Source organism: Passer domesticus, chromosome 2, assembly GCF_036417665.1.
Source record: "Passer domesticus isolate bPasDom1 chromosome 2, bPasDom1.hap1, whole genome shotgun sequence".
Lineage (NCBI taxonomy): Eukaryota > Metazoa > Chordata > Aves > Passeriformes > Passeridae > Passer > Passer domesticus.
The window spans coordinates 490,924-513,465 of NC_087475.1; the positions used below are offsets into that span (position 1 = coordinate 490,924).

At 55.5% G+C, this 22,542-nt stretch overlaps 1 protein-coding gene across 10 annotated transcripts in view; it reads left to right on the forward strand.

Moving 5' to 3' along the window:
* Nucleotides 1–22,542, forward strand: part of STIM1 (stromal interaction molecule 1) — a 72,145-nt gene that overhangs the window by 11,066 nt on the left and 38,537 nt on the right. For all 10 annotated transcript variants that reach the window (XM_064404987.1, XM_064405000.1, XM_064405007.1 and 7 more), the window contains exons 2-3: nt 13,379–13,509; nt 19,785–19,899. In XM_064404987.1, coding sequence (XP_064261057.1) covers nt 13,379–13,509; nt 19,785–19,899 — 246 coding nt within the window. The remainder of the gene's footprint in view (nt 1–13,378; nt 13,510–19,784; nt 19,900–22,542) is intronic.

Consider the following 22,542-nt stretch of genomic DNA (forward strand, 5'->3'; position numbering starts at 1 on the left):
CCTGGAGAGGAGAAGCTCCAGGAGAGCTCAGAGCCCCTGGCAGGGCCTGAAGGGGCTCCAGGAGAGCTGCAGAGGGACTGGGGACAAGGGCTGCAGGGACAGCACCCAGGGAATGGCTGCCAGTGCCAGCGGGCAGCAATGGATGGGATCTTGGCCATGAGGAATTGTTCCCTGGCAGGGTGGGCAGGGCTGGCACAGGGTGCCCAGAGCAGCTGGGGCTGCCCCTGGATCCCTGGCAGTGCCCAAGGCCAGTCTGGGCACTGGGGCTGGAGCAGCCTGGCACAGTGGGAGGTGTCCCTGCCATGGCAGGAGTGACATTGGATGGATTTCTGTGTCTCTTTCAAGAAGAGACCAGGTTCAGGTATTTTAAGAATTTTACTTTTAAACTGTTCATGAATAATTTCGTTAAGTCTCTCTTTTTTTTTTTTATATTGAAAATATTTTATTTTTAATTTTCACACGGAAAGCTGCTGTTTTCTTTCTCAAGTTTGGCAGTTGATGTCATGCAGAAAGTGTTGGTCCCTCCCACTGTGTTTGGGAACAAGAATCTTTTTAAATAAGTCAAGGCCACTTCCTGTGATTTGAAGCACATCTCCGAGGCAGCCTCAGCTGGCTGGAAGCTGTGCTGGTCTGTAATTAATTCTGCTAAATGAAGCGTTCTGTGTTCATGGCACCCACGGACTCTGCGCCACGTTCCCGGGGTGGTCCCAAACCCCTCCCAGGTGCAGTTTGGTGCAGTTTGAGCTGTGTGTGCTGTGCTCTGTGTGCTCTGCTGAGGGGAATTCCGAGGGAGCTGTTACTGCAGGGCACTGCTGCCATGGGGAATATTGCAGTGCAGTGTGCCCAGCTGTGGGATGGGAGTGAGGAGCGGGATCCCAGAGCCCTGTCCATGGCTCTGGGCTCACTCAGCTCTGGGTTTGTGCTTTGTGAGGCTGGGCCAGGGCTGTGAGGGCAGGGAGAGCCGCGCCGGTCCCAGAGCAGGCCTGCAGCTCTGCTGGGCACGGCTCCTGCACACAGAGCTCCCACCTTCTGCCCCCTGTGCCTGCAGGATTTATGGGGCGCTGGGGAAGGCGCCTGAGCAATTTATTTGTTTGCCCTTGGAGTGCTGCTTTGAGCACTGTCTGTGCCGCGGTGGGGCTCCGGGAGCGCGGCTCGGGCCCTCACAGCGGCCTGGCCTGTGCTGTTCCCTGCGCAGTGATTTATCCCCTCACTGAAACTGAGGGTGTTTCCTTACCCCTCACACCGGCCTGTGCCATTCCCTGCCCAGGGATTTATCCCCTCACTGAAACTCTGAGGGTGTTTCCTTATCCCTCACAGCGGCCTGGCCTGTGCTGTTCCCTGCGCAGTGATTTATCCCCTCACTGAAACTCTGAGGGTGTTTCCTTACCCCTCACACTGGCCTGTGCCATTCCCTGCCCAGGGATTTATCCCCTCACTGAAACTCTGAGGGTGTTTCCTTACCCCTCACACTGGCCTGTGCCATTCCCTGCCCAGGGATTTATCCCCTCACTGAAACTCTGAGGGTGTTTCCTTACCCCTCACACCGGCCTGTGCCATTCCCTGCCCGGTGATTTATCCCCTCACTGAAACTCCGGGGGCATTTCCTTACCCCTCACACCGGCCTGGCCTGTGCCATTCCCTGCCCAGTGATTTATCCCCTGTGCCATTCCCTGCCCGGTGATTTATCCCCTCACTGAAACTCTGAGGGTGTTTCCTTACCCCTCACACCAGCCTGGCCTGTGCCATTCCCTGCCCAGTGATTTATCCCCTGTGCCATTCCCTGCCCGGTGATTTATCCCCTCACTGAAACTCTGAGGGTGTTTCCTTATCCCTCACACCGGCCTGGCCTGTGCCATTCCCTGCCCAGCATCTGTGGGGTGGCACTGGAGCTGGGCTCAGGGAAGGTTTGGGGGGTTTCCTTCCTTGGGTTTTTGCTTACACAACATCAGTTTAAAGTGCTGAACTGCAACAGGGGTTGCATCAGAGCTCTTCCCTGTGTGCTGAGGATGAAGAGTATGTTGTCCAAGGAGTTCCCAGCTTGTCTTTTGAAGCCTCTTTATTGCTGCAAAGGACCTGGAGGATTTTGCAAAATCTATGTTCAGGGAAAGAGCATCTGAGCATCTGAGGTTTGGGATCGCTCTGAAATCCCTGCTGTTCCTAAAGCACAAGTGTGTCTCCTGGTCCTCAGGGAAGCCAGGTGTGGGAGCTGCCTCTCCATGTGGATTTTTCAGACCAAGGGTGAGGTTTCAGGAGCTGCTGGAATCGCCACTTGTCATCTCTGGAAAGCATTCCCTCCTTCCGTTCTCCCCTTCCTTCTCTCTGTCCCCCTTGACAGCACAAGAGGGAACGGCCTCAGGCTGGGCCAGGGCAGGCTCAGCTGGGCCAGCAGCAGGAATTTGCCCATGGAAAGGGTGCTCAGGCCTTGGCAGGGGCTGCCCAGGGAGCTTGGCAGTGCCCATCCCTGCAGGTGTCCCCTGCAGGTGGCACTGAGTGCTCTGGGCTGGGGACAAGGTGGCCATGGGGCACAGCTGGCACTGCCTGGGCTGGCACGGCTCTGCCAGCCTCAGGGATTTTGGGATTCCCTTCTGGTTTTGGGGATTCCCTTCTGGTTGTGGCAGCTGCTGCTCTCACCCCCCAGGTTTCATGGCCTAGAGGTGGCACTTTGCGTTTTGTGTCACCTTGTGCTGCCCCAGCACTGCCAGGACCCTGCTGAGATGAGGAGCCTCAGGGTTCCAGTGCTGCTCTTGGTCTGTATCTGTTCTAGAAAGTTCCTCTTTCCCTGATCGCCCTCAGAAAACAGCCACTTTAGGAGAGGTGTTTTTTATCTGAGGGTTGAATCTCCCCATTGCCTCCTCCGAAAGTAGCATTTCCATCTTCCAGTGTAGCAAAGCATAAAATTCACAATTTAATCTTGGTTCCACAGTGACTCATTTCAAGACTTTCTTTTTAAATTGTTTTTTTAGTAACAACCTTTTCAGTGAGGCAGCTCCAGGCAGGCAGGGCTCATTCACTGCTGGCACGGTGCCACTCAGAGCTGGGGGGGCTTCTCATTTCCCCACTGGATTGAAAACCAGCAGTTTCACTTTGGGGCAGGAGGTTTAGAATTCAGGAGCACCTGCCTTGTAGGTTTGGGATCATTGCTGTTTGCCCATCCTATCCATGGAGGATTTTTTCTACCTGAGGGAGCACCTGAGGCTAGGCCAGGCCAGGCTGCAGGGCAGGGAAAGGCTCTTCCCCAGAGGCTGCTGGCACTGCCCAGGCTGCCCAGGGAATGGGCACGGCCCCGAGGCTGCCAGAGCTCCAGGAGCCTTTGGCCAGCACTGCCAGGGGTGCCCAGGCTGGGGCTGGGGGCTCTGGGCAGGGCAGGGGTGGCACTGGGGGATCCCATGGGTCCCTTCAGCTCAGGGTATTCTGGGATTCTCTCATTCTCCAGGCCCTGATGTAACCCCAAGTGCTCACGTGTGGCTGGCAAGGAAGGGAAAAGACTTTCAAACTGCTGTTTTCCTAATGTGGAAATGATCTTTGCCTAATGTGAATGACCTTTGCCTGCTAGAACAGGGATTTATTTTCATTTGTGCTGCTGGTGCTGCCCCTAAATTGCTGTTTTTCACACTCTGCCACCCTGTGTACTGTGTGGTGTCTCCTGGCAGTAACTGGGCACAGGGAAAGGAAGTACCTGGGGCTTGGGGTGATTTTTTGTAGTGACATTTAGTGGAAAAAAGATGTGTGGGGTTTTCTGGGAAGAGTCTTGCTCCTCCCCAGGCGTGAGTGGAGGTCAGGATTACCCCTTGAGAGCGGTGTGACTGCTCTCCTGCAGCCTGTCCTGCAAAGAGATGTCACTTTCTTCCCCGTTTAACCCCTTGTCCTGCCATGTCACTGACCGTGTCCCACGTGGGATCTGGTGGCATTCCACTGCAGAGGCACTGCACAGGCAGTGATCTTGTTGTTCTTCTGGGATTCCCACTGTGGCCGTTTGTGCCTGGAACCAAACAGGTCTGTGAGCACCAAGAATAACAGAACTTGGCTTTTTTGTGGACTTGTGTTATTCACAAGCTCTTTTCTCCCTTCTTCCCATGCGTTTGGCTTTCTTCTCCTCCGTGTGCCAGGATCCACATCTGCCTTGGGTCCCCCTTTGCTGCTGTCCTGATCCTTGTGTGAAGGGAATTATGCAGGAGAGTGGCTTTGCTTGAGTTTGGGGGGAATTAGAGGGTAGCGGGATCACTGGGATGGGTTTTTATTCCCAGAGAAGTCAAGGTGATGGCTGCAGGCTGTTGGTGAGGTTGGATAATTGAGGTTAGGGTTAGGGATTTCCTGTGGGATCAGCTGATGGAATCTAGGGACAGGTCTTGGAGTGCTGTCCTTCAGTGGAAGGGAAGGACTTAGCTGGGAAAGGCACGAGCTGGCTGCAGCAGCGTGGGTGGTTTGGGAGCAGCTCATCCCTTCTGGCTGGAGCAAAAGCAGATTGTGCAGCGTGTGCCATGGCCAAGCAGGGGCTGTTGTCACCCTGTTTCCTGCTCTGCAGGGCTCCTGTGAACATGGGAATCATCAGTTCTTGGTGAGACACATGAGGGATAAATAAGGCTGGAATTGGGAGAAGTTGTCCTTGTACGGCAGCATGGCAATGGTGCTGCTTCCCTTGGAGTAATTATGCAGAAAGTCTGGGAAGGGAGCAGGGCAGTCCTGGGCTGCTGGGGAGGAGGAGGAAGAGGCCAGGAAATGCAGGGAAGAGCCCTTCTGAAGGTCCACATTGCTCCTGGGGCCCTGGGCTCCCTCAGCCATCCCGTGAGGCTGTGAAGTGAGACTGAGCTGGGCTGTGAGCCTGGATTTTGGGTCAGCTCTGAGCTCTCCATCCTGGGCCTCCAGCTTGGAATGGACATGGAGTTGTGGGAACAAGTCCAGAGGAGGCCGTGGAGAGGCTGGAGCCAGGCTGGGAGAGCTGGGGGGGCTCACCTGGAGAGGAGAAGCTCCAGGCAGAGCTCAGAGCCCCTGGCAGGGCCTGAAGGGGCTCCAGGAGAGCTGCAGAGGGACTGGGGACAAGGCCTGCAGGGACAGCACCCAGGGAATGGCTGCCAGTGCTAAGACTAGCTGGGATGGGGCTGGAGCAGCCTGGCACAGTGGGAGGTGTCCCTGTCCATGGCAGGGCTGGCACTGGCTGGGCTGTGAGGTCCCTCCCAACATGAGCCTTTCTGCCATTCTACGATTTCTCAATAAATTCTGACTGCAAGACAGGAGTTCTGTACTTCCGTTGCCTTGTCAAAGCTACCAAAATTTTTGCTTCTGTATCTCGAGCTCTTTCCTGCTGCAGGTGTTCTTTGCCCAGAGCTGGCCCTGGGAATGCTGGCTTTGGACAGGCAGTGCTGCAGGGATGGATCTGCTGGCTCAGGGGTGGCAGGATGGAACAGCAGCAATGGTGTGGGCTTTTCTTTGACTTCTAAGATTTCTTTGGCATCTTCAATTTTTCAGGCAGGGATGACTCACTCATCCATTATGTGGTTTCCTGGCTTTCAGATTTCTCTTTCACTCCATGATTATGGCTTTGGATCCCAGTGTGCAGCAGCCAGCACTCGGTGCCGTGGGCTGGGGCTGCCTGGAGCGGTGACTCACGGCTGGCACGGGGGCTCAGGGGGACTTGGATTCCTTCCCACCCCTCACTGGGAGTCTTTCAGAGTACGCTGAACAGAAGCTCTGGTTGCTCCTGGATCCCTGGAAGTGTCCAAGGCCACCTTGGATGGGGCTTGGAGCAGCCTGGGACAGTGGAAGGTGTCCCTGACATGGCAGGGAGTGAGACTCGATGATCTTTGAGGTTCTTCCCAACACAAACCATTTTGGGATTCTGAAAATCACTGGAGAGCTGGTGTGGGCCATGGGATAATCCTATCCCTTTGCAGAGCAGGAATGTTGATCCTGGGTCCCTGAGAACTGGAGCAGGTGCCACAGGATTGTCCAGTCCCGTGGATTCCTCTGGTGCACAGCACTGCCAGGGCTTTGCAGAGCATTCCCAACGCATGGAATCACAGAATCCTACAGTGGTTTGAGCTGGAAGGAACCACAAAGCTGATCTGGTCACCCCCTGCCATGGGCAGGACACCTTCCACTATCCCAGGCTGGTCCAAATCCCATCCTTGGGCACTTCCAGGGATCCAGGGGCAGCCACAGCTTCTCTGGGCCAAGGCCTCACCACCCTCACAGGGAGAAATTTCCCCTAGTCTCCAATCTAATTCACCTCTCTTAGTTTAAAACCATTTCTCATGTCCTCTCAGTGTCTGCCTGTGTTAAAAGTCCCTCTCCCATCAGTTTTGGATGGCCCTGGCTGTGGCTGCAGTTCAGATGATTCAGTTTTGTTCCACTGTGGGGTAGGAATATGTCAGCAGTCAGATTACATGGTTTATGGTTATGAAGTAACCCAATCTCCAGTTATTTCAGCTCCTTAGAACTTCCCTGCCCACGGGATGTTTTGGCTTCTGCTGCTCCTCAGAGAAGGCCCTGACGTGGTATTTTGGAGCTGCCCGTGGGCAGAGCCGCTGTGCCTGACAGGGTGGTACCAGAACAACCTCTGCTATCTTATTTGTTCAGCCCAGGAGAAATGTTCCCCAGGCCTTGGGCTGAGGAAAGCACACAGAGATCCATCCCTGCGGAAGGAAATGGGTGAAGTTGGCACTTGGAGGGGAGCACCCAGGCCGGGGTGCCCAGATCTGCTCTGGGGAGGTTTGGGAGCCACAGCGAGGGTGGAGTCATTCCCAAAAACTCTGCGGGACACGGTGGGGGTGTTCCCAGCTAGAGGGGATCGTGTGTTGGGACAGCATGGGCAGCAGGAGGGGTGGGCACTGCCAGGACAGGCAGATGGTGGGGATGGAGATGGGGGCATGTGTTCCCACTCCAACAAACACCAGCCTTGTCTTTTGGGGTTGTGTGTGATTTGGGGGTGTGTGTTGTTTTAATGGGGTGGAAAGAGTGAAGCACTTGATGAAAAGTGGGGTGACAAAGTTCTGGTGGGGGCACTGGGTGGAAGCCAGGGATGAAAGGGCTGTGCTGCTGCAGGGAAGGGAAGGGGGAGGATGTTTGGAAGCAATGGGCTGACATTAAATCAGTAAATTGGTGCATGGAGAGGATGAAAAGGGCTGATTGCACTCAGTGGTGAGAGAATTGATGGTAGTAAATAAATGCTGAGCGCGTGCCAAGGAGAGGAGCCCATTTGGGGAAGGAATTTGAAGGTTTTAATTGAGTGTAAGTTCATGACTGTACAATAACCTCCCTTTGCTGCTTAATTCCTTCCTGTGGCTGTGTTCAGCCGTGGATCACACAGGGCTTCCTCCTGCATCAGCGTGACCCTGTGTGGCTTTGTTGTGCTGATCCTGAGACAGGGGGCACTCCCAGAGCAGAGACAGCTCTGGCCCCAGGAGCTGGCTACAGCCTGTTTCCCTGGGCACTGTTATTAAATGGTTTGTGAACGTTCAGGGCTGGTCCTTCCAGCAGAGACCCGAGGGTGTTGGTACTTCTTTGAAAGTCTCTCGGAGATCAAACAGTCCAACCTCTGCTTGGATTTACATTTTTTCTAGACTGTTTAATCTGACTTGGGTACAAGAATTTGTTTTTTTGCATTGTGCAAGGAGCTCCCTTAGAGGAAAAAAGTCTCCTTGAGCTCCTGCTAAAACTTCCACAGTCACTGAAGGGTTGGAGCAAGCTGGGACTGGCTGGGGTGGCACGGGATGGGCTTTAAGGGCCCTCCCAACCCCAGCCAGTGTGGGATTCCATGGGGTGGAAAGCTGGCTGAGTGCAGTGAGTCCCTGCTGAGCTGCTCCAGACCCTGCTGTCCCAAGGGTGATGGGAGCCCAGGAGCAAGAGCATGGGGATAATTCCCTGTTCAGCAGATACTTGAAGGCTCTCCTTGGTGTGCTCTGAGCAAACTCCCTGCAGCTGCCAGGTCCCACATCCCAAAACTGCTGGGAGACTCACTCTAGGAGTTTCCACACTAGAAGGGAGGTGGGACATGGATGAGGTCTGTGTTGTCATGGAATCACAGACTGATGTGGGTTGGTAGGGACCTTAAATCCCACCCAGTGCCACCCTGCCAGGGCAGGGACACCTTCCATGGCTCCCAGCCCCAGTGCCCAGCCTGGCCTTGGGCACTGCCAGGGATCCAGGGGCAGCCCCAGCTGCTCTGGGCACCCTGTGCCAGCCCTGCCCACCCTGCCAGGGAACAATTCCTCATGGCCAAGATCCCATCCAGCCCTGCTCTCTGGGTTGCTGCCTGCCCAGGGCAAGACTTGGTGCCCTGGCTCTGCACCTCCCAGGGAAGGAGTCTGCCAGGGAAAGTAGGTCAGAAGGAACAGGAGAACAAGCATGTGCTAGAGTCCTGATTCTGTTTGATAAATCCCTTTTTTTTTTTTTTTTTGACAAAAGGGATTTCTATGTGAATTTCCCATGTGTTTGTGGCTGAGTGTGGTGCGTTAGACCTGGAGTCTGACAGTTCTCTCTAGTAAACAAGCTGTACAGTGTCAGCTGGAAGTATAAAACCCCTCAGAGTTCTTCCCTGACACTGGGAATCGCTGGATGCTCTCATAGCTCCATCAGGCTCTGATGTTTGGGAATCGGAGCTGCAAACTCAGGATTATTACTGTGCCCTTTTAGCCTTGCTCTCTGTGCTGCTGCTCTGCAGCAGTGCAAGATGTCAGGGTTTCCAGGGTTCCTTTGCTATTCCTTACCCCTCCGGAGGGAATGGCAATCTCTGGATACACCCCTCACAGCTTAGTGCCTTCGTTAAAATTCCTCAAGTTGTCCTTGGCATTTTTGAGTTGAAACCCAGAGTTCCAGGGGAGGAACCCTGAGCACGGAAGTTCATCCGAGCCCTTGTTTACACGGGTGAAATATGTAAACAGTTCTTTTTCCCCAAATATAGGGCTTTTTTCCTTGGCTGCCCTCCCGGTGTTTATAAAAGCCAGTTATGTAAATGACAATTGTAATAATTAAGCTGCTGTTCGGTGCTGTCCCCAGGGCTGCTGCTGCAGAGCTGGGAGCTGCGGGGGCTTGGGGCATTATTGGAGATAATGGGACCTCGCAGAAGGAAATCGAGGGAAATTAAACAAACAAGATCCTCGTTAGAGAGACTCTCCCATGAGAAAGGAAAGGTCTGGAATGAAGTGATGTTCCAGGGGAGCTCTGGAGGTCGTCCTCTCCAGCCCTGCCCAGAGTTGCTGGTCCAGGGCCATGTCCTCTTGAGTTTTGGGTGGTCCCATGGCTGGAGCCTCCTCAGCTTCTCTGGGTGACTTGTGCCAGCCAGGACCACCATAAGACACATCTTTGTCATCTGTTACAAAACCACCCCAAAATGCTTTCCGTGGTAGGTGAAAATGGCTTCAAATTGCACCGGGGAGGTTCAGGTTGGATATTGGGAGGAATTCCTTAACGGGAGATGTTGTCCAGCCCTGGCACAGGTGCAGTCACATCCCTGGCTGGATTTCACTGGTGTGGCACTTGGGGACACGGTCAGTGGTGGCCTTGGCAGTGCTGGGGGACACCTGGACTCGAGGTCTCCAAGGGCTTTTCCAAGCTCCAGGGCTCAGTGAAATTCCAGCTCAGTGAAATTCCAGCACTTCAGCCTCAGGGTCCTTTGATGATCTGGGTGGGGGCACCTTTGGGGTGGCAGCAGGAGCCCCGAGCAGAGGCTGCAGAGTGCCTTTGGTGGGGACAGAGAGCCCCAAGGGGTAGGAGGGATGGAAGGGGCAGGAGGGATGGAGGGGGAGCAGGGGAAATGGAAAGGGGATTGGGAATGGAAGGGGCAGGAGTGGAAGGGGCAGGAAGGATGGAAGGGCCAGCAGGAGGAATAGAAGGGCCAGCAGGAGGGATGGAAGGGGAGCAGGGGGAATGGAAGGGGTGGAAGGACCATGGAAGGACCAGCGGGAGGGATGGAAGGGGGAGCAGGGGGAATGGAAGGGGCAGCAGGAGGGATGGGAGGGCCAGCAGGAGGAATGGAAGAGTGGCAGGGGGAATGGAAGGGGTGGAAGGACCAGCGGGAGGGATGTAAGGCCGGCAGGAGGGATGGAAGAGGGTCAGGGGGAATGGAAGGGGTGGAAGGGCCAGCGGGAGGGATGTAAAGCCGGCAAGAGGGATGTGAGGAGCAGGAGGGATGGAAGGGGCAGCAGCAGGGATGGAAGTGGGACAGGGGGAATGGAAGGAGCAGCAGGAGGGATGGGAGGGCCAGCAGGAGGGATGGAAGGAGCAGCAGGAATGTGAGGCCGGCCCGTGTTGATGTGCCCCGGTTAATGGCCCATCAAAGGCACCCCTGGGGAGGGACAAGGGACTCTTTGTTCTGCTCGGCGGGGCACAGGCAGGCTGTGAGCCGATGGTGGGAGATAAAGAGCAGGGCTGCAGCCGCCGAGCAGCGGGATGGAGACACAAGGTTCCCGGTGACTCAGAGGGCGGGGTGCGAGTGGAGGTGATGCGGTGATGTGGTGCTCCAGGAGCCACAGCCCTGGGAGCACCAGGCAGCAGGTGTCTCCTGGGGAGGCTGCTGGGCCAAAAGTCAGGGCTGGACGTTCTGTTCGTGGCTGTTCTACTTAAACAAAGCCAATTTCGCAGTCATTTTGAGGCTTTTGTTCGCTGAAGGTGTGTTGGAATAGCCTGGTTGCAGTATTGCAAAGCTGCTTGGAGCAGCCTGGGACAGTGGAAGGTGTGGATGAGCTTTAAGGTCCCTTCCCACACAAAGGACGATTCCGTGATAGGATCTTTAGGCTTAATCTTCCATCAGTCTTAGGCAAAGTGGTTGGTGCTGGTCTTTGTTCCTTCATTTGGGTATTCCTGCCCGGGGAGATAACAGGCAGGGGAATGAGCAGCCCATAGTGGCTGCTGAAATGTTGGGATCGTTCTGTTACCACTTCAGGGTTCTCTGCTGATTAAATCACTGTGCCCCGTATTCAGGCTCCTTTTGGTCTTGATGAAAGCGCCGCATTCCTCCCGGGTTTGGTTTGATTGCTGTTGATGGTGTAGCTGATTATCAGCACCTGGCAGCTCTTGAAAGCCTTGTTTTATTGCTCTTGCTGCTGCTCTCAGTCGATCTTCATTCCTGGCATTTGTGCTGCAAATACCCAGGGGTTGTCCTTGGGGTGGTAGGAAATCTGGGCAGGAGCCCCTCAATCCTTGACTCCTCCAATCCTGCATCCCTTCAGGTCTCTTTCCCTGGTTGAACCCCTTGGACAGACCTGAGCCAGGGCTCAGGAGTTGCGTGGTCGGGAGGGGGTTAATCTGAATAAACCCATTTTTACAATAACACGACCTTCCCTTCCTATAATCCAAACTTTGCTACAGCGTTGCCATGTTCTCCCCTGCAACAACAAGCACAGGCTCGGAACAAGATAACCATGTAATATTTTGGGAGATATCGTTTAGCCTGGCTTCATTTTTCCTTCTGGAGTCGTGTCCAAGGGCAGCATAAACACAGAGACCATCTCGTGTCCCTGCTCGCTGCCTCGGAGATAGCGGGAGCAGCCAGCACAGAAAGGCCCAGCCAAAGTTCTGAGCCACGAGAGAGCTCTGGCAGGGTAGGAGAGGAGCCCCAAATCTCCCCAAGCCAGCCTCGGGGCATCCAGTGCTCTTCTGAGGTCCGGCAGGGTAGGAGAGGAACCCCAAATCTCCCCAAGCCAGCCTCGGGGCATCCAGTGCTCTTCTGAGGTCCGGCAGGGTAGGAGAGGAGCCCCAAATCTCCCCAAGCCAGCCTCGGGGCATCCAGTGCTCTTCTGAGGTCCGGCAGGGTAGGAGAGGAGCCCCAAATCTCTCCAAGCCAGCCTCAGGGCATCCAGTGCTCTTCTGAGGTCCGTGTGGTTCCGGGTGTCCCTTCAGGAGAGCCCTGGGGAAGTGGACAGCCCTGGGGAGGGTTCCCAGTTCACTCACTGGTTTGGACCCCAGTTCCCAGTGCTGCTGGACTCCCCTGGCCACATGGACAGACATGAGTTAGCATGGAGTAAACTCCCCGAGGTTTGGGGAGCAGCAGGACACCAGCCCTGCCTCTGCAGGAGCCTGCATCTTTGTCCAGGCCATCTTGTCAGTGGGAAGCCATCCCCTTGTCCCCAGCCCCTCTCCTGCCACCCCTTTAGGCCCTGGAAGGGGCTCTCAGGTATCTCTTCTGCAGGTGAACACCCCCAGCCCCTGCAGCACCTTGCACTTGGTCCTGCTGAGCTCCATGGCCTTGGCATGGTCCCAGCTCTCCAGCCTGCCCAGATCCCTGGATTCCCCATCCCTGAGTCTCGTGTCACCACCTGGCAGTGCCATGGAAGAGCTGGATCAGCCCTATTTGGTGCTTGCATGGACTCAGGCACGCAGCAAAATGTAAAGTGTTAGTCTTAGAAAGTACAAAATGATGTGAAAAGCAGCCAGAAGAGCCTGTTCCATAATCAGGAAGAGGGAAGGGTTTTAATTGCCATGTTTTATAAACACACAGCTCTTCCTCCCCAAACGCCCCGGCTGCACGTGGTGCCAACACCAACAGCCTCCAAGGGAGACGTGGAGCTGGGGCTGTGGGCAGGAGCCAGCCCCTGCTGGGAGAGCTGCCCCATGGCAGTGTGGAGGGCTGGGACTGCACCCTGCCCTGCTGGGAGAGCTGCCCCATGGCAGTGTGGAGGGCTGGGACTGCACCCTGCCCTGCTGGGAGAGCTGCCCCATGGCAGTGTGGAGGGCTGGGACTGCACCCTGCCCTGCTGGGAGAGCTGTCCCACGGCAGTGTGGAGGGCTGGGACTGCACCCTGCCCTGCTGGGAGAGCTGTCCCACGGCAGTGTGGGGGGCTGGGACTGCACCCTGCCCTGCTGGGAGAGCTGCCCCATGGCAGTGTGGAGGGCTGGGCTGAGAGGGGCACCCTGCCCTGCTGGGAGAGCTGCCCCATGGCAGTGTGGAGGGCTGGGACTGCACCCTGCCCTGCTGGGAGAGCTGTCCCACGGCAGTGTGGGGGGCTGGGACTGCACCCTGCCCTGCTGGGAGAGCTGCCCCATGGCAGTGTGGAGGGCTGGGCTGAGAGGGGCACCCTGCCCTGCTGGGAGAGCTGCCCCATGGCAGTGTGGAGGGCTGGGCTGAGAGGGGCACCCTGCCCTGCTGGGAGAGCTGCCCCATGGCAGTGTGGAGGGCTGGGCTGAGAGGGGCACCCTGCCCTGCTGGGAGAGCTGCCCCATGGCAGTGTGGAGGGCTGGGCTGGGACTGCACCCTGCCCTGCTGGGAGAGCTGCCCCATGGCAGTGTGGAGGGCTGAGCTGGGAGGGACACCCTGCCCTGCCCTGCCCGGCTCCGTGGGCTGTGCCCACCATGGCAGCCCGGGCACTGCCGGGCCACGCCGGGGGCTGGTGCTGCTGCCTGAGGGGCTCAGGGCTGCTGCCTGACGTGGTGCCCTGTGCCCTTGCAGAGTTCTGCCGCATCGACAAGGCCCTGTGCCACGACGAGGACGAGCAGCTGAGCTTCGAGGCCGTGCGCAACATCCACAAGCAGATGGACGACGACGCCAATGGCAATGTGGACGTGGAGGAGAGCGACGAGGTCAGTCACAGCGGCCGGGCTGCGCCCCGTGGGGCTGCATGGAGCCAGGAGAGTGAAGAGGGTATTTATTGGAGGGCCTTCAAAGGTCACGCCCTGGCAGGACCGCAGCCACAGTCGTGGCTCTGCCCGGATGGCAGAGATGGAGGCAAACAGGGCTTGGTCATGAGATCTCCCATTTTTATAAGTTTTAGTCCATTTGCATACAGTTAACTGTCCAATTAATAGCTTCAAATGATGAAGTTTCATCCTCCTTGCTCGCTTGCCCACCCTCCTCTTTTCACGTTGTTTGTGCTTTGGGCCTGAAGTTGGAAGAGATTGTCCTTGAGTCTCCAGCTAGAATGGGATACTTTTGTCTTCCCCACCCTGTGAAAAGATCCCAGTAACACCTAACATAAAGCTAAAAGCTGCACACCAAAACAGAACGGAGAAACTTCAAGCCCAAGGTGTGACCAGGGCCTTGCCCAGCCCAGTGCTGGGGCTGTTCTCACAGTCAGGCTGCTGTGGCCAGGGCTGCCCCTGGGCTTGGTGCCTCCTCCTCAGCACAGAGGAAGCCACGTGTCACCTTGAGATGGTCCAAGGGGTGTCTCAGCACTGTCACCAGTGCTGGCTGGGGCTTCTCCTCCCTGCTGGGGGTTTGGAGTCCCTTCATTGTTGTCAGAGCAGCTGTGGCTGTTCCATCCCTGGCAGTGTCCGAGGCCAGGTTGGATGAAGCTTGGAGCAGCCTGGGATAGTGGAAGAGGTGCCCTGCCCGTGGCAGGGGATGGAATGAAGTGAGCTTTAATGTCCCTCCCAACCCAAACCATTCCATGATATGTTTACTGCATTCTTCCAGCAGCCAACTAAAGAGATTTCAAGCCATGTGTGCTCAGTGCAAAAAAAGGAGCAGCTTTTTGTTGTGTCAGCCTTGGACATTTTAGCTGATAAAGGATTGAAGAGAAGGAAAGTTGTTGTTCTTTATTTACACAAGACTGATGGAAATAAGAGTCTGCAGGAAGAGGGAAAGCTCTTTGTTTGCAGTGTTGCCTCAGTTGTGGTGGGTGCTCGTTGGAGGTGAGGAATTTTGTCTTCTAGGGAGAACTGGCAGCTAAACAGGAAAGGCAGAGTGTTGGAAGCTGAAAGGAAGCACGTGGGTGCAGGGATCTGCTGCCACTCACGGGTGGCTCTGCAGGCCCAGGTGACAGAATCCCAGACTGGTTTGGATTGAAAGAGACCTTAAATCCACCCAGTGCCACCCAGTGCCATGGCAGGGACACCTTCCCCTGTGCCAGGCTGCTCCAGCCCAGTGTCCAGCCTGGCCTTGGCACTGCCAGGGACCCAGGGGCAGCCCCAGCTGCTCTTGCAAGCCCAGCCATCACAGTGTCCCTCTGGAGCAGTGGCAGTCCCCAGGGACACGCACAGGCCCCTGGAGCCCGGAGCTGCTGGTTTGGGGTGGCTGTTGCCAGCTTGCAGGGCTGTTCCCTCTGCCTCAAACCCACTTGACTGAGTAATGAAAACAATTGAAAGGCTTCCAGTTGCATTTCCTCCAGCACTTGAGGTGTTTCCCTGGAGGCAGTTCCCTGCCCTGGTGGCTGGAGCTGCAGCTCAGCCTCTCTGGGCTGAACTGGCAGCCCAGTTCAGCCCAAGTGTGCTGTTCTCTGGCATTAAATCTGGAAGAAGGCTCGTGTCCTCAGGGCTGGGCAGAGCTGGCAGTTTTATGTCTGAGCAAATCTTGCCCCCGCTCCCACTGGAGGCACTGGGAGCTCCTGGTACAAACACTGCTGGGAACGTGTGCTCAGAGCCTTGGCACAGAGACACTGCCAGGGAGGGAGGAATTCAGTGGGTTTTCCAGGAGGCTCCAGAGTCACTGCCTTGGTGCTCTTAGTGCCACTCCCCAGACCCCTCTGAGCTGGGTCTGAGAGTGCTGAGCCCTGCCGGGGCTGCTCCTGCTCCCAGCACCTCTGCTCTGCTTCTGGCAGGGCAGCAGGCCTGGAAAAGGCTCTGGGGCACCAGGAGAGGCTGAGGCTGGAGCAAAGGAGGCTCAGGGGCCCTTGTGGCTCTGCACAAGTCCCTGGCAGGAGGGGACAGCCGGGGGGGTCGGGCTCTGCTCCAGGGAACAGGGACAGGAGCAGAGGGAACGGCCTCAGGCTGGGCCAGGGCAAGTTCAGGTTGGACATAGGGACAATTCCTCCTGGAAAGGGCTGTCCAGCCTGAGTGGGGCACAGGGGCACAATCCCAGTCCCTCTCCTGCTGCCCACACTGTGGCACCAGCCCAGGGCACAGGGATTTCAGGGCCTGTGGAGCTTCTCCCAGCAATCCCAGCTCCTTGTCCCCAGGGCTGCTCCCAGTCCATTGTCCCCAGGCTGTGCTGGGATTGCCCCGAGCCAGAGGGCTCAGGTTGTTGCATTTACAGTTGGACTCCATGATTTTGGAAGTCTTTTCCAACCTCAGTGATTCCCTGTGCCTGGATTCCATCCATGCAGTTGCTGCTTTACCTCTGCTAAGCTTTTATTGAAGTTGCATTAAGTTCACCTGTCAATAAGCTCTGGAGCCACTCGGTGAGGTATTGCAGGAATTTCCCTCTCTGAGCTGGCTCCTGCTGTGTTCTCCCTGTCAAGGTTATCACTCTTCCCCCACATGGACCCTGCAGTCAGGTTTAACTCCGGGCTGTGGGGGGACAGCTGCTGGGGGATTATTGGGAAGAATGCAGGAGGCTCAAATTTAAACCTTTTACGGGGTTCATGGGCTTCCAGGATGGTCTGGGTTGGGAGGGACTTTAAACCTCATCCAGTTCCACCACCTGCCATGGGCAGGGACACCTTCCATTATCCCAAGCTGCTCTAAGCCTGGTCCAGCCTGGATTGGAACTCTTCCATTTTCCTGCTAGGTTGAGAACTTTATATTTTCATTTATTAATTTGGCCCTGCCCTTTGGGGGTAAGTGATGGGAGTGTTTGGTGTGGACTGAAACCCCTGCCTGGGCAGAAGGGGGCACACATACAACACAGGTATTTTTAAAATAAATTATGGGTGGAGTTTTGTCCCACAGCTTCACGCTGTCCATGCATCCTCCTTGCAGTTTTCCTGCTGGGAAGTGAATCTTCAATGAACTTTCAGATGACATCAGTGGCCTCGATTAAAGTGAAAGAACTGTCCCTCATGGGGAAATCTTCTAATTAGGGATCTATTCCTGTCTCCACGCTCACAGCAAAGGCAGCTCTGGCTCTTTGGGATGCGGGTGCCCGCTGCCAGGGCTCTGGGATGCTGCCAGCCTGGTTTCCTCAGGAAACAAGGTTTGTGTTGCTGCTCAGCCTTTCTGTGGCTCCTCCCAGAGCCAGATCCCGCTGCTGCCTGGGCTCAGGGGGTGGGGAAGCCTTGGGGACAGGAGTTTTCTGTCCCTTGGGTGGAGCTGGGCGCACGGTGCGCCCGTGGCACGTGGCCGGTCTGGCCCCTGGCTGGGCACAGCGGGAGCTGGTGCTGGGGAGGGAGGCTGGCACACATCCAGGGATGTGGGAGGGATGGGAAGCTTTGACAAATCACTTCAGTAGCTGGAGTTTCTGCAGATAAAAAATCCACAGAACGGAGTTCAAGGAGAGGTTGGACAACGCTCTCAGGCACAAGGTGGGATTGTTGGGGCTGTGAAGAGCCAGGACTGGGACTTGATGATCCTGTTGGGTCCCTCCCAACTTAGAATCACATTTTGTGATTCTATGGGGGAAAAAAACCCTCCAGAAAATCCCATTTTGTGGATCTGCTCATTTCTGAGTGTGTCTTCAGCCAGCAAGTTTGTCCCCAGTCCCTCTGCAGCTCTCCTGGAGCCCCTTCAGGCCCTGCCCAGGGCTCTGGGCTCTCCCTGGAGCTTCTCCTCTCCAGGTGAGCATCCCCAGCTCTCCCAGCCTGGCTCCAGAGGGGCTCCAGCCCTGGAGCAGCTCCATGGCTCCTCTGGGCTCGCTCCAGCAGCTCCAGGTCCTCCTGCTGTTGGAGGCCTCAGAGTACCAAGAGCAGCATTCCCAGGCTGAGTCTTCCCACTGTGATCCCAGCTCCTCCTGGGGTTTGTAGCAGTGCTTCTGGTCCTGGTGCTTTTGGCTGGTTTGACCAGGGTTTGTCTTTCCCTGAGCTTGGTGGGGAGACTCGGGTTTGACTCGGTTTCCTTGTGGATTCACAGCCTGGCTGAGGCTGGGGTGCTCTGGGTGGGATCTTGGATGTGGTCTGGGTGGGACCGTGGCAATGCTCTGGTCCAGGGCTCAGAGCTTTGGGTGTCTCCAGGCCTGGGATCACTGGGATCTTTAACGTGCTGCTTTTCAGTGGTTTGCAAGTAGGTCAGTGCTCTGCACAGTGGTTCTTGTGCCTGGGGTTTGGAATATCTGGGATGGTGGAAGGTGCCCCTGTCCATGCCAGGGGAGGAACTGGGTAAACTTTAAGGTCCTTCCCAACCCAAACCAGTCTGGGACTCCAGGATTTTGTCTTTTCCCCAGAAGGTACTGGTGGAAAATGTGCTTGAAGGAGGCTTTGGTGGGCTCAGCCCAGCTGCCCCAGCCCCATCCTGCATCCTGTCCCTGCTCGTTTATGGGGACATCCCAGCCCAGCTCCGTCCCCTCCAGCGAGTCCTTGGGTTTGTTTTGGAGCCCGGGGGAAGCTGAGGGATCACCTTTCCCTTCTGTGCTCCCGAGCTAAATATACAGAGCAGCAGCTGACCGTGCTGCAGCCGGAGCTGGAGCTGGAGCAGGAGCAGGGCTGGTGACATGGGTGACATTGCCACGTTCGGGGGCACGGGGACAGCGCCCCTGGGCCAGGCCTTGGCACAGCTGGAGCCCCAGCCTCGGCCCCTGCTGCAGCCATGTTTACCACATTCTCCCCTTTTCCCATTTCCCACATTTCCCAATTCCTCCATTTTCCACATTTCCCAAATGCTCACATTTCCCACATTGTCATGTTTTCCACATTCCCCAAATTCTCAAATGTTTTCCACATTCCCCACATTTTTCCATTTCCCACATTCCCCAAATTCTCCCATTTTCCACATTTCCTCCCATTCTCCCCATTTCCACATTTCCCCAAATGCTCCCTTTTCCACATTTTCCCATCTTCTCCAGTGTTCCATGTTTCCCAAATTCTCCCATTCCCCACATTCTCCCCTTTTCCACATTTCCCCACATTCTCTCCATTCCCCACATTCTCCTGTTTTCCACATTCTCCCCTTTTCCCCATTTCCCCACATTCTCCCATTTTCCATATTCCCCACATTCTCCCATTTTCCACATTCCCCACATTTTTCCCTTTTCCCCAAATTCTCCAGTTTTCCACATTCCCCACATTCTCCCCATTCCCCACACTCTCCCATTTTCCACATTCCCCACATTCTCCTTTTTCCCCATTTCCCCGCATTCTTGTTTTCCACATTCCCCGCATTCTTGTCCGAGCCCTGTGTGATGCTCAGGCACCATCTCCAGACCTCAGGCTGTTTTTTGGGTGTGGGATCAGCCTGTTGCACGTGGAGAGCCCAGGGATGGAGCTGCCTGTGTGGGGATCCTGTCCTAGGGGGTGGGAATGTGGAATTATCCTTGAACTTGGTTCCGCCTGTTGGGCTCTGGGATGTGAGTGGTTCTCTGGTGGATTTCACAGCCTGGTTTGGGTTGGGATGGACCCCAAATCCCACCCAGTGCCAGCCCTGCCAGGGCAGGGACAGCTCCCACTGTGCCAGGCTGCTCCAGCCCCAGTGCCCAGCCTGGCCTTGGGCACTGCCAGGGATCCAGGGCAGCCCCAGCTGCTCTGGGCCCCCACTGAGCTGGGGTACATAGATTTATCTGTATTTTGCAGTGGAACTGCCTCCCCTCCTGCCTGTGGCTTTTGTTCCAGCTGGGATTTGAAGGTGTAGATCAAATCCAGTAATATTTTTTGGGTTCTTACTCAATTGACATAAAGCTGTTTCCATTGTGCCACTTAGGTGAATTTTTGGGGTTACTGTAATTCAAAGAAAAGTCTGGAATCCCAAGACCAAACATTCTAATTAATTATCCATACTCCATTATAAATTAATTTAACGTATTTATTTACTGAATATTTCCTGGCTGGTCTTTCCAGGAACAGAGATATTCAGGGGTACAGCAGGGAATATACTTATATCTGTTTAAAAGATAGATGTGTATATCTTATATATCTAATATATCCATCATGTTTTTCTAATTCAGATTTATTATAACTTTCCCATCACAATTAGTACTATCCAGAAATTTCCTTTATGCTCCTCATCTCCCTATAAGATGAAGCAAAGCTTAATCCTGCTGTTAATTCCTCTCCTAGTTCTTGAGGGAAGACTTGAATTACCATGACCCAGCAGTCAAGCACAGCACTTTCCATGGAGAGGACAAGCTCATCAGTGTGGAGGATCTCTGGAAGGCCTGGAAAACATCCGAAGGTAAAAAGGGGCAAAAAGCCAAGAAATCCTTTCCCAGGAGTGCCAAAGAGTTGGGATTGCAGATGCCCTGGGCAGAGTGTGCAGCTCTCAGGAGGAGTGTGCTGCTTTTCCTCCCTTGTGCCAGGCCTTGTGCTCCTCAGCTCCCTTTTGGAGGTGTGGATTCCCAGGATTTCCTTGGGGCTGGTGCTTCCAAACTGTTCTGCTGCACCTGAGCGTGCCCACCCAAGGATCAGTTCTTGTTTTGTTCCTCTGCCCTAAAATGTGTGTTAAATACAGCCAAATTCCAGGTTCTTCAAACACCCAGTTCCAGGAATTGTAATGGGGTGGTGGCATCCTAAATACTCAGTAGGGCTGCTTGGGAGCTTTCCTGCAGGTTGTGTTTTAATTAGGAGAAACATTTTTAACCTGGGAAGCTCCTTCACAGTGAAAAGAAAGTAGAATAAAATCCAGGAAGTGTCATAAGTACAGTCCACCTAGAAATAACTTAATGCTGTTATTTACCCCAGCATCCAGGGAGGTGGTGGGACTTCAGCTTCTGCTGAGAAACCTCCTGGAACCTGGGAATCTTGGAACAAACTTTTGAGATTGGCAAGTGCTTTCACACAGAATTCCATAGAAATCATTAATCCAGTTTTTTTCAGTGCTCCTCATCTCTAAAAGAGGAGTTCTATCTATATCCATTCAATGAAATACTGAATATTAATCTTCTAACCACTTCACCAGCCACAGAAATTTCAGTTTCTCATTTCTGTCCTGTGTTTGGCTTTTCTGTATTAGCCCTTAGATTCCTCTGGGATGTGCTCTGTGTTTCCAGAGCTGTGGGTGCAGCCTCAGGGAGTGCAGCAGTTCCTCCCATTCCCAGGAGCACTGAATGGACCCTGAGCTGCAGCGTGGATTGAAAACACACTGGGGCTGTGCATGAGGACACGAGGCTCCAGGAGAGCTCAGAGCCCCTGAAGGGGCTCCAGGAGAGCTGCAGAGGGGCTGGGGACAAGGCCTGCAGGGACAGCACCCAGGGAATGGCTGCCAGTGCCAGAGGGCAGCAATGGATGGGATCTTGGCCATGAGGAATTGTTCCCTGGCAGGGTGGGCAGGGCTGGCACAGGGTGCCCAGAGCAGCTGGGGCTGCCCCTGGATCCCTGGCAGTGCCCAAGGCCAGGCTGGGCACTGGGGCTGGAGCAGCCTGGCACAGGGGAAGGTGTCCCTGCCATGGCTGGGTGGCACTGGGTGGGCTGTGGGGTCTCTCCCAGTCCAAAGCAGTCTCTGTGGTATCCATGTGGTAATTCCAGGGCTGTGTACCCCAGACCAGACTCTCTCCCATGGAGTTGGGCTGGGATGTGTTGGAAATTCTTGTCCACCTCACTTTAGGAGTGGCACAATTGCCCAGGCCAGGGCTGGAATCACATCTGGGCATTTCACAGCCCTGTGGATGTGGCACTTGGGACCATGGTCAGGGGTGGCCGTGGCAGTGCTGGGGGTGGCTGGGCTCTCTGGGCTCAGAGGCATTTCCCAGCCTCAGGGATGCTGTGATTCCATGTTTCCCAGTCCCTGTGCCTCCTGTGTGCCCGGAGTGCCTCCTGTAAGAAATATCAATCCCCTTCCAGGCCTGTTTACACACGGCTTTGGCTGGAGTGTGTTTTGCTGCCAGCTGGGAAAGGGCAGAAATCATAAAGGGATGGAGGAGAGCATCCCTTGATTCTCAGCAGGCCCCTCATGACTGAGCTGCCCCAGCTCTGTCCCTGCCTGCCCAGCCAGGAGTGCCATGCTCTGCAGGGCTGCCCTGGCACACCGGGTGCCCAGTGCTCCTGCTCCTGCTTTCCCTTTCATCATCCTGTAGATCTGGCTGATAGGACGAGTGGCTGCTTTCTGAAGGGTGCTTTGATGTCATGGAACCTCAGGAGTTAGGGCTGGGAGGGACCCCACAGCCCACCCAGGGCCAGCCCTGCCAGGCAGGGAACCTTCCACTGTGCTCCCAGCCCCAGTGTCCAGCCTGGACTGGGACACTGCCAGGGAAATTTGAAGCCTCATTTTGGAGTTTGAGCTGAAGTCATGAATCAGGCTGGTAGGAAAGGTCTGCTCCCTCCTGTGGGTGTGAAAACAGCTGTGAAGGGCACTGACCTCCCTCAGGGATGGGGTGCCTGGGCCTGTGTCATCTCTTTTCAAGCCATTGCTTTTCCTCCCTTCCATTGCTGCTGTTCCTGGTCACATGTGGAAAGTAAAAAGATATTTCTGCCCTGAATTATGGCAGAAGATAAAGGCTGTGATGCCTCACGAGGTGCTGGATCTGAGGGTGGCACCTGGGTGAGCTGGCTCTGCCAAAGCTGTGAAAGCAGTGCCAGATCAGCCCCGGGGGTGAGGAGGCAGGGCAGGGTCCTGCTCCTCTGTGCCTGTGGTTCTCAGGCATGCTTCCCAAAAGAAACACCTCACGTGGAGGTGAGAGAAGCCAGGGGCTCTGGAGGAGCCAGGGCTGGCAGTGCTGCTGCTGGGGATGTGGCCTCCTGTCCTGTGCAGGGCCTGTGGCTTCTCCCATCCTCCCATCATTGCCATCCTGCTGGTGCCCACAGCCACAGGTGTCCCCTGGTGGGTGGGACAGTGACAGGAGCTCCCTGCAGCCAGGGAGGGTTGGTGGCATCATCTGTGCCA